Source organism: Chelonoidis abingdonii, chromosome 24, assembly GCF_003597395.2.
Source record: "Chelonoidis abingdonii isolate Lonesome George chromosome 24, CheloAbing_2.0, whole genome shotgun sequence".
Lineage (NCBI taxonomy): Eukaryota > Metazoa > Chordata > Testudines > Testudinidae > Chelonoidis > Chelonoidis abingdonii.
The window spans coordinates 26,621,944-26,634,129 of NC_133792.1; the positions used below are offsets into that span (position 1 = coordinate 26,621,944).

General features: G+C 47.3%; 1 protein-coding gene across 1 annotated transcript in view; it reads left to right on the top strand.

The window, feature by feature from the left end:
• GARNL3 (GTPase activating Rap/RanGAP domain like 3) overlaps positions 1-12,186 on the top strand; it is a 164,101-nt gene that overhangs the window by 119,289 nt on the left and 32,626 nt on the right. Inside the window, 3 exon segments of the mRNA XM_075060474.1 lie at positions 5,881-5,997; positions 6,652-6,827; positions 7,174-7,332. Coding sequence (XP_074916575.1) covers positions 5,881-5,997; positions 6,652-6,827; positions 7,174-7,332 — 452 coding nt within the window.

Here is a 12,186-nt window from a genome sequence, read left to right on the forward strand (position 1 = left end):
CTGAGAGAGGATGGCAGCTGGGACTTTGGGGACAGTGAGATCACTGTCGAGCGTGAGGCAGGCTCGGCCGTGCGTCTGGCAAGAATCCTTGTTCCCTTAGAGATCCATGCATTTCCCCACCCCGGGCCCTCCAGGGATACCCTTCCCTTTCTTCCTCCCCCAACATTAGGATGCACTCCAGCACCCCACTGTCACCCCTCCCTCTGTCAGGCTAGATCGGGTGAGGATTGCGGCGGGGAGGAGCTGGCTGGCTGCCTCGCATGAGGAATGCGAAAGTGTAAGAGTACCGTCAGACTTCACCGCAGCCCAGCAGATTGGGAGGGTCCGCACAACTGACGGGACAGCGCGCCAGGGAAGGCATGGTGTGAATATCAGACGGGGGCTGTGGTGGTATGCGTAAGCATTTTGGTCACACACTTGCACATAGGGAGCAAGGCACGTCGGTGAGTTGTTGCTCTGTATTAAGACGCGCCGTGAAATCGCACCGCGCGCGCACACGTCTCTCCACATCCTGGATTCCACACACTTGTTGCTGTCACCCGCAGAGGTGGGGGTAATGGAGTGCTACCATATAGAAGGAAACAGCCCCAACATATTAGGTATTGCGCCAAATATGATCGAGACATCTGAATCGGTCATCTAGTGAGGGGAGACGAGACAGTCTCTCACCGACTGGCAGTGGAGTCATCTCTCAAGGGCAGCGTGCACAGTAGGAGTACAGGACTGGCTGTGGCTTCCTAGGGTATAGCCACGGCAGAAATCTAGAGTGCGCTGTGCTACTTCACCATGCATACCACTTTTGGGCGGCAGTGATGCCAACTGGCGTGTGATTAGGTACCCGGGAAGTATTGCATGGAGCTCTCGTATCAGCGCGCACCCAAGAGGTGGTTTGGTGTCCGCATTTCCACTCTATCGTCCTGCTCTACTGTAACTGTTGATTCAGCAGATCGGGGATGAGTCTTCAAGCAGATGATAAGCGAGAGGTGCTTGTCACATTTTAGATGGACACACCACTAAAAATCATAAAATTCATCGCGCCAAAAACTGTCTTGTAACAAAATCCTGAATGCAATTCTTCAATATTTTTTAAAAATCAATTTTACATCAGCCTATAAAACAGAAAATTAAGTTGCGGGTCGTACAATTAATTTGTGACAAGTTTGGTATGAAGGAGGACGTGGGCCAATTTATGCAATCAAGAGAAACAAGAAAGGTTGACTGCACATTATCTCTATAGACCCTGGTTACTGCTTAAATATGAGCCTCCGTATAACATACTGTAATATGCTCAGACCCTTACTTGTGTAATTAAGCAGGGTCAGCGAACCTACGGCAAAACATGGCCAAAGTGGAACAAGTGAGGCTATTCTTGATGGGCATATCGAGGCAGCGCCGGGTGAGAAGCTCAGCCGCAGCTGTCCGAGCGTCTCAGCTGCTGCCGCCTCTATATGCCACCCGGGTCCAGACGCAGCCCACTCAGCACCACTGCTCATATCTGGAGACCCCAAGGAACCCCAGCCGGCAGCGGCTGAGCAGACCTGGGTCGATGAATCCTCACGACTGAGCACTTCAACCGCTGTCGGCCTGGGTCCCCAGTGAACCCCGACGTATCCTCTCGTTCCCCACCAGGAGCGCGCTTGCTGGTGTCGTGAGATCACCCACTAGAGCACTCGACCTAGGGACAACTCCTCGCGCATGAGAGGCGTGTGGCTTAGGTCGCCGTCGGGGTGATTACGGGTGACAGCGCGTGTGCTGTGTTGACCACTGCCGTGGCGTTATGTAACCACAGGGGGCTCTGTCCGCCTATCTGTTAGCTGATCAGCCGTCCCATCAACTGGGGGCTCACAGAGCTGGACGCCCGCCGACCACCCTAGGCTGACACAAGCGCTGGACCACCACACAAGCTTAAGTCTCTACCAGGCTGGGGCCTCACAGTGCTCTACACACAAGCGCCCCCACACATGTTAAGTTGGTTGGATAATGCACCTGGGAGGATATGTCCCACCGAATAGGGCGAGAGCAGTATGTTGGAACAACCACTGCAGGAATGTACAGTGGTGCGTACATCCGCCAACTAATCATGGATATAACTTAACCTTGTTTTTTTAAGGGGGGTGCTAGGACACAGTGTTCTTTAGTCACTTAGTCCCTCTGGGGCCTCGAAGTTTCGCCGAGCTGTACAGGGGGGAGAATATATAGGCAGCTGACGCACTAGCCCCACTCTCTCACCCAGCCCCGTACCCCCACGGGATGTGGTGAGGTAAACAGACTAGTGAAGATGCCAAAGAAGTTGGAGACTATTTAGACGCCTCCATCTTGCTTGGCCAGCCAGGCATACGGAATTGCTAGAGCCTCAGCAGGAATTAGGGAGCACATGGACTGGCTGTCCAGAAGTGGCAATGGAAAGGCACAAAATTCAAAAATCTCGCAGGGCTTTTAGATACTGGAGTGTCAAAGCAACATGTAAATCAATGGCTGATTTCACCAAGGAGGACTACCGACTTAGCGCCCGCACTGGGGGAGGCAAGGAAGCCTCCCGGCTTCCCATCTCACAATAGATGGAAGATCCAAAATGACATGGGCTATCTTTGCTGCCATCCAGCACCACAGCTCAAACTCTATTATCTTAGTGACTTCACAAGGCCCAGCGCGGCCGTTACCTCCGAGCACCCCAACCTAGCGTGATCCAGCTTCTCTTAACCAGATAGTACTCAGCGGACCGGTTAAAAGCATGTGTACCCAGAGTTAGGGTGCCAATCCCAGCCGGCGGAGGAGCACCCTGAGCCTGTATGTGCAGGGCACCACCCCTTTAGCTGGATTTTCCTGAAGTGTAGAACCTTTTACATTCTTCCTCCCAGTGCATTCTCCAACACTAGATTTCTTAATTACTCCCCAGTTTGCCCATCCTCGAATTCTTCCCAGATACCCTCTTGTGCTGCGCCCTGCCTGCCCCTCCACTCCCTTGCACCAGTAGCACCATGTCACATCCTTCCTCAACGCTACGTCTTTCCTCTTCCATTCTGCGCAATAGGACGTCTTTCTCCCCACCCTGTCAGATGAACAGAAACAGCCCCGGGGCAATTGAGCTTACACCTAAACTGCCAGCGTAAACTACTTTCCCGTGGAGTCATTCCTCTTAGGCAAAGAGGGTCCCACCCTCCTGCAACAACTACGGTTCCGGAGGCTGGTCCGACATGGTGCACTCCAATACCGCCCCCGGGGGCGCAAGCACCCGACAGCGATCCATAGGAGCCAACCAAGGCCTGATATGTATGATAAGAGGTCCAGAAGATCCCCCCTCTCTTTCCCAACACCAGAAGAAAGGTATACAGTCTCTAACCAAATCCCCTGTTTTCAATCATAGTGGAACTGCTAGCTAAGTCAGAGACCTATTCTTCCCGTAACCTAGTGTTGTACGTCCACTTTGTTCTTACCTTATTGCGGCTTGGCTTTAATCATTATGCTGCATCTCCTGGCGCAGCTTGTACTTCCCTTTCAGGCCGACTCCGCATGTGAATAGAGAGCCAACGACGACGACAGCCAACCAAGAATCCCACCACCCACAAAGCAACATCACGATACGGGACGAGCCTGCGTCTATGTGGCAATCGAGACTTTGAAGACTACACTTCGCTCGGTCCAGCCCCTCACGGGCGAAGGACCGAACGCAAGGCTAGTCTTAGATCAGTTTACCCCTGCGAAGAGTTGGGGATCCATCTACGACTAAAGGCAGGAGAGTGTTTCCTGCAAACCTGGGGGCAAGAACCCTCGGTTTTGAGCTAACAGTTTTGTCAATATAGCTGTTATAAATGCACCCTGATACCTAGTGTAATGTATGCCCCAGTTGATGGCTTGAGGTGAGTTTTTGGTGTGTTAAGACGGGTAGGCCACCTATGAACTAATTCTGCACAACCTCGACAAGGCCCGGATCTGGAGGCACCATAGGCGCCTTTGGTAATAATTGTGGCACTGCCAAAGGAATTGGCTGTGCACCTTAGGAGTCTTCCCAAAGGAAGTTGGGGAGTCCACAGAGGGGGTCCCCCAAGGAGTATTTGGGGAATCCAGGCTGATAAGAGCCTAATTCTTATCTGGTGGCAGCGAAGTAAAATCCAAGCTGGTAGTGAGCTTGGGGGAGGTTCAGATAAACACTCAGATGTTGAACTCTAAGTCCAGATTTGAGACAGACGTTTATTACACCTATAGAAACCCTTCTTGTTACCCTTCACATCCCCTGCTAGCTGCAACTCCAATTGTGCCTTGGCCTTCCTGATTACACCCCTGCATGCTCTAGCAATATTTTATATTTCGCCCTAGTCATCTGTCCAAATTTCCACTTCTTGTAAGTAGAGAGTTAAAGAAACCCCTCCGACAACATAGTTCCTGTTTCTCTGCCTCCTCCCCCACAGAGCCTAGCTACAGGGCTCCTCCCCTCCCCCAGGCCAAACACCTGCACCCTCTCTCACTCTAGAGCCCAGCTGCGGGCCCTCCCAACCCAGACACCTGCACCCCTCTCCCCCAGAGCCCAGCCGTGGGGCGCCCCCAGCCCAGACACTATCAACCTCAACTTCTCTAGAGCCCAGGGATCCAGAGGGAGAAATAGCCTGATGCTGGGTTGCGGGCTTCTACGGAGTTGCTTGCAGATTGCATCCTTCTTTCAGGGGTGCAGCTGCTGGGAACCCTCCAGCTCACTCCCCCTCCCCCTGGCACTGTTCCCTTTTGGTGAGCTGGGGCTCTGCCTGGTCCAGCAGCCCCTAGTGGCAGCTATCAGCTGCACAGTCCATTTTGTGGGTAGAGGGGAGGAAATTCTGCACGCACAACATTAATTTCTGCACAAATTCTGCATGTGCAATGGTACAGAATTCCCCAAGGAATACTTTCCAGGGAACGGAGGGAAAAATTCTGCCCTTTATGCGCTTGCATGGGTGCACAAAGAGGCACAGGATGCATATACAGCCTCAGTGGACACTGCTATTCAAAAGACTCTAGTCTTGCAATCAAGAGGTGCATGCACACCTATAGTGGCATCCATACTGACAACATTTTGAAGAGCCATAATTGCCATAGGGTAAGTAACCATTCTTGTCATTTGCTCCTGTCCCATTGCAAAGTGCAATGGGCCATTTCTTTTTAATGATATAAAGCTTTTCCCTTTATATACATGATCTTCAAACAGCTTACCTACAAGTGTTGGCTACTGAAGATTTTAGCACTGGCAGTGAATGTTGTTTTCATTTCTGCAGTGGGGATATGAATCCTTTGTCATAAGTTTGTTTAAATTATCACAAGTTTTAAGTCTTGTTAGGAACAAACTGTCTGCCCCAGGGAGCTTTTCATTCTGTCATGGATCTAGTAAATTTATACTCAGTTTAGTAAATTTAGATTCAGTTGGATTATTCCCACCCAGAGAGCTAATGCTTCAATCTTGTGTGCTAATTTGCATTAGTTCTTTGTGTGTTGGTTTTCATTGTGTTGTAATAATCCTGGTCTCATTTTCTCACCTTGTTTTCAGTTAAAGCACCAAGTTCTTACCTTGTTTTCTAGTATAGAGCCAGATGCAGGAGAACCTGTGCTATTAATTCAGAAATCAAAGGATTCCTTCAAATCGGCTGCTGTGTTCCAGATTTAAGTTCACACCATGACAGATGATTCTAGTTCTGCTCGTCGGCTCAGGAGCTCTCAATCTGGTAGCGGAATTGCATAACTTAAGCAGAATTCATAGGCATCTTTTCCTTCCTAGCATACTTCCATTCATCTCCAAACTAGATTGGAGAGAGTTGCGTCTTCTGTATGTGCAGATATGACATTTATTCTTTTTGGGAATGTTAGTTCCGTTCTTTATTTTAACTTGCTATTTCCCTGGCTCTTCCCCCAACCTGACAGGGAAGGACTCTCGTCTCCTTGTCTTCAGGATGAGCGCTGTACAAAATGGCATAGAAGCAAAGCAGATGGCAAAGAGCAAATATGACTGCAGAGAAAATAAACTTGAGAAAACAAAAGGTGATTTGACTCTCATTTATCAAAAGACCCAATTAAAGCATTGGACCAGAAGCTGCCAAAGGTCCTATTGGCTCCCCTGTAGATGTTGCAGGAACTGACCCTTAGTTATTCTCCTCTGGAAGAGTGGATTGAAATCCTGTGTTAGACTGTATGTGAAAATAAATTTGAACTAATCCCAATTCCCATTTGTGCGCTTCACAAAAATACTACATGACTTGGTAGTTTTTACCAGGGAGAAGTTCTGAAGCAGGATAGATATATTACAAGCAGGACTGAAGGACTCTGGCAGAAGTATGTATGGAGGCACACGACTGGAAAAATAGGGCAGTGCTGCAGGTCAGACTTGGTGCATTGGTGGAATTGTATGAGTTCCTAGTACATGAAAAAGCAGGGGAGTTGCATCTTATTGTTGAGATGTATTGAAAAAGCTGAAAGCATTTCTAGATGGGGAGCAACAGAATTTTATGGGATAGAATTGAGATGCATACTACCCCGGCACAAGCCTGTGCATTTAGTCATTCACTTCCATAAGAAATTATTCATTTGCAATTTTAGAGAGTGAAAAAATAATTAGGTTTCACTTCACAAGGAACTGTGTGGAGTTCATGGGTGTGTTCCTTGAAGGGAATGTTAATATGTGCATTATCTCCTTAGGCTGCCATTTGTATGCCATTAATACTCACCACAGCAGTGAACTGAGGATTGTTGTGGCTATTAGGAACAAACTTCTTCTCATCACAAAGAAATACAATCAAGGCAACGATTTAACCAGTTTCTGTTTGATGTCACCACTGTCTGAATCACCAGTGGAGGAATTCCAGTACATCAGGGTATGCTTGAGACAAATCACTAAAAATACCTTCTCTCACACTTGGTAGGGCTGACACATGGTTCAGGAGGGGCAACACATCTTGCCTTTCTAAACCCCAGGATTGGTTCAAGTGAGAGTCCCAACAGTGGTGATGGGAAATCCCATTACAGATACTTAAACAAAAATCCTCCACTTTTTTTAACTGGATTCTTGTTCATCAATGAAACATATCTGTGTACAGCCTGTCTGCCCTCTAGCACAGCTCACTGGGCACCACCTGTAGTACAAACTATTTCCAGTGAGAATATGAAAAGTAGAAAAATTCCTTTAATTTCCATCTTAATGTAATGTCATTTACATTACAGGAGATTTGTCTCTCTGACCCTCCAGTGATCATGACTCTGGTGGATGGACCTACTGGAGACAATGACAATACGATCTGTGTAGCATATCGGCATCAGTTTGATATAGTTAACGAAAGTACTGGGGAGTCCTACAGGTTACATCATGTTGAAGCAAGCAGGGTAAGTTCTCAGCATTAGAATAGACTTTGCTAGTGTAACCACACCTAGCACCATAAAAATTGATATAGCTATCCTTGAGGCCACAGTGACTTCTACCACCTTCCTTAGAGCACCAGTTTGAGAGGATCTAAGCTTTTTTTGCTTTTAATTTAGTTTTCAAGCTATTATGTCTGATCCCACTCTGCCTGAGAACTGAGTTCTTTCTAGGGTATCTAATGGTGTTTGTCCCCAGGCAATCATAAAGTAAGACATCTCTGACTGGTACTCCTAGACGTATCACCAGGTGGGCAAAAGCCTTACATCTCAGAGTCTGGAGTATCACCTTCAGCATAGCTGTAAAGCCTTTTCTTTTCTTCCTAGCTCAAAGGCTTTTCTCTCTTTTAGTACAGGGTGAGAGAGAGAGAGAATGTGTGTGTGTGGAAACTACCCTTTGTTAGCCATCAATTTCAAATTAAAATGTGCATAAACCAAGACTGAACCAGCTTTCCTTGCCTTCTCAGGTATGAGGAATAAGCTCCCTCCTGTTCGATTGCCTTTTCCAGTCTTGCATATTCCTCCTGAAGGCCTTTTGTATTCCCCTTAAGGTCTATTTTTAACATAGGTTAATGACCGGTGAGACCTCATCTGGAATATTGCATGCGGTTTTAGTCTCCTATGTTTAAGAAGGATGATTTACAAGTGGAACAGGTGCAAATTAGAGTTTCTAGGATGATCAGAGGAATGGAAAAGCTACATTATGCGAGAAAACTGAAGCAGCTTTTCTTGTTTAGCGTAACCAAACAAAGGCTGTGAGGGGAGATATGATTGCTCTCTACAAATACCTCAGAGGGATACAAACCAGAGCGGGAATCGAGTTAAATAAATTTAAGTTAAGCACCACTGTTGTCACAACAACAAATAGATATAAACTGACCATCAACGAATTTAGGCTTGAAATTAGATGAAGATTTGTAACCATCAGAGGGGAGAAGTTCTGGAACAGTCTTCCAAGGGGAGCAATGAGAGCAAAACAACCTAACTTGTTTTAAGACTGAGCTTGATAAGTTTATGGAGGGAATGGTATGATGTGACTGCCTATAATGGGATGTGGCCCATCTGTGACAGCTAGTAGCAAATATCCCCAATGGCCAGAGATGGGGCACTAGATGGGGAGGGCCTGGTAGGTCTTGCTCACATGCTCAGGATCCAGCTGATTGCCATATTTGAGGTTGAGAAGGAATTTCCCCCCCAAGTCAGATTGGCAGAGACCCTGGGTTTTTTTGGCTTTCTCTGCAGCATGGAGCACAGTCACTTTCTGATTTAAACTAGAGCAAATATTGGATTCTCTGTAACTTGAAATCTTTTAAATCATGATTTGATGACTTCAGTAACTCAGTCAGAGGTTATTACAGGAGTGGGTGGGTGAGGTTCTTTGTTCTGCGAAGGCCAGGAATGCAGGCTAGATCAGGGGTGGGCAAACTTTTTGGTCCAAGGGCCTCATCTGGGTATGGACATTCTATGGCGGGCCATGAATGCTCACAAAATTGGAGGTTGGGGTGCTGGAGGGGGTGAGGGCTCTGGCTGGGGGTGTGAGCTCTGGGGTGCTATTCTAGTGAGCTGTGGCCAGTTGTGAACACTTCTAATACTTTCTCACTGCCAGAGGACTCCAGCTTTCTACAGCTATATAAAAGACTGCGCCTCTGCCATGCTGCCTGCAAAACAAAACACCCGCACAACTCATTAGGCAGAAGAATCCTGTTCAGCAATAGGCTGGGGGTGTGAGCTCTGGGGTGGGGCAGGGGGTTGGGGAGAGGGCTCCAGATGGGGGTGTGGGCTCTGGGGTGGGGCTGGGGATGAGGATGCAGGAGATTGCTGAGGGCGGGAGGGGGATCAGGGCTTGGGCAGGGAGTTGGGGCACAGGAGAGGGTCAGGGGTACAGGATCCAGGCTGCACTTACCTCAAGCAGCTCCCAGAAGCAGTGGCATGTCTCCCCTCCGTCTCCTATGCGGAGGCGAGGCCAGGGGGCTCTGCATACTGCCCTGTCCGCAGGCACCGCCCCTGCAGCTCCCATTGGCTGCAGTTCCAAGCCAATGGGAGCTGCGGGGGCAGTGCTTGGGGCAGGGGCAACGTGCGGAGCCCCCTGGATCCCCTTACTTGTAGGCGCTGGAGAGGGGACATGCCACTCTTTCCAGGATCCGTGCAGAGGAGGGCAAGCTCTGGACCTCGCTCCCTGACGGGAGCTCAAGGACCAAATTAAAATGTCTGGAGGGCCGGATGCGGTTCCTGAGCCAGAGTTTGCCCACCCCTGGGCTAGATGATCACGATGGTCCCTTCTGGCTTTTAAGTCCGAGTGTGTGAGAGCTAACAGTAATTTCTCACAACAGAGCATCTGTTACTCAGTTTCAGGACGCCCTCCTTCTTACTCAGATGTTGGGTAAACAGAAAATATGGTTTTCTCCTCCTTCCTCAATAGGCAACAGTCCATGGATGTAGAAAACATATAGAATTTATACAGTTGCTTTTGTAAGGTTAGTACCTCACTCCTCCTATTGTCATATGGAACTATCTGCCACAGTTTTGTCTTTTTCAAAGTCGTCATGAATTGTTTTTCTGTCAAGATTCAGTGCCCCCAATAAGGCATTTTGCTATTAGATTGTAGTAGCTGCAACTCAATGTACAGCACTTGAAAAGTAATGAAAGCAGGTAGTATCAGCACTAATGTTATGGAGCAGTGGTTCCCAACCAGGGGTACAAGTACCCCTGGGAAAGCAGAGGTCTGCCTGGAGGTATATGAACTCATCTAGACATTTGCCTAGTTTTATAACAGGCTATATAAGAAGCACTAGCAAAGTCAGTACAAACTAAATTTTCATGCAGACAATAACTTTGTTATACTACTCTATATATTATACACTGAAATGTAAGTACAATATTTTTATTAGTTGATTTATTTTATAATTATATGGTAAAAATACGAAAGCAATTTTTCAGTAAGTGCGTGCTTTGACTCTTCTGTATTTTTATGTCTGATTTTTGTAAGCAAGTAGTTTTTAAGTGAGGTGAAACTTGGGGGTATGCAAGACAAATCAGGCTTTGGAAAGGGGTACATTAGTGTGCAAAGGTTGCGAGCCACTGTTATGGAGTATTATGAAAGTGATACAATTTGAAAAAACAAACCTGAGCACTTATCAGAGCTTTTGTGCCTTTTCATGAAGTTTTAAATATCAACCACAACTGCCTAAAACTACTTCATACATTCTTGGAGTATTGTGTGAGAATTTCTTAATAACTTGAGCTCACGAAATGCCTTTTAGTCTTATCTAAGAAATCACTCCCCAATGCAGTACTGAAATGGGGAAACAAGCAGAATTAGCACTGTATTTCCAGTGGCCAAAATGTTCTAACCTGGTTGCCTGAAGTTAGACGTCTAAATAAATGCCAATTTTTCAGAAGTTTTTAATACCCACAGTTCCTATTGATTTCTGTCCGAGCTTGGGATGGTCAGTATCTCTGAAAATCAAGCCATTTTTATTTGTGTCTAAATATGGATTTAGGTGTCTGGCTTTAGATACCCATGTTTGAATATTTTGAGCAGTCTGTTTATGCTGATAGTCTTCTTCAAAATGCAGATAGATAAATTCTCCTCTCTTCTGATGGTTCTTGGTTTTATTTAATTTACTTTTTGTTCTCTTTTTTACCTTTTATATTTTTTTGCGTGAATTTAGTGATGATAAAAGGGATCAGGTTTGACAGCCTTGGAGACTGAGCAGGTATTGCATGGATAGTTGCAGTGCAAACTTCCCTGTGTGGCCTTGCCAATTTTCCTCAATACTGATCTGAAAAATCTACTTCTAGGGATGAGTGTGGTCTCTGTCAACAATTTAAACCAAGGTCTCGTAAGGACATTGGACTGAGACAAAAAATCATCCTGATGGCGGCAGCCCGTCAAACTTCCCTTGACCTGCACTAGGAATCACCTAGAAGGTTTGAATCTTCCCCACAGTCCTCAATGTCCGGGGACTATGGGTTGAAGAAATCAGCCGCAGATCCCTCATGAAAGGTATCTAAAAAGAGATATGTGAGCCTCTAGCTAGCCGAAAAGTATCACCGGCACACTCGGAATCGTTGGTACTAAGACCATTCAAGCACAGTACCCATAGCTCACAAGGATCTAGAACGGCAGGTACCACTGATGCACACCGATGGATGAGGACAGGAACAGGGTGCACACCATTAAGACGATTCTTCTGGTATAAGTGGTACCTTTGGCACTGTCAACTGTGAGCCACCCAGCACCAGAACACTCAGTACAGGCAAGATCCCCAACTCCCTCCTTATCAGCACCAGGTCAGTCAGGACTGCAAGAGTTCCAGCATTCAAGAGAACTCAGGGTATCTGAAATACAAGAATTTCCCCTTCTCGGCACTGGGACTCCAGTACCGAGTCTCCTCCAGATACTGGAATCTTTGGCACCATGCCACGCACCTCCACTTCCTAGTGGTGACTCAGACAGTGAGCCAGAGGAGGTCATCTCTCACCACTCTTCTTATGCTCCATATAGTGTCCGTTATAAGAGGCTTCTCAGTCATATCCTAAACCTACTCCACCACCACCATGGTACGGCCAGCCATGGGCACCTCCACTAGGCTCTGTCCTACCTTCCCAGTGGCCTTACTGGTATCCCTGGGTGGCATATAGACCTCACACCTTTTAGACTTCCAGCTTGACTTACTGTGAGCCTCTGAGACATTCTCCCTCGGCCACAGCATCCAGAACCTCTGAGCCTCCAAAGGAGATCATGAAGGAAGAGGAGGGCAGATTTGAGGAGGAAGTTACATCAAGAACCAACATCTCCTTCTCCTCTCCAGACGAGGC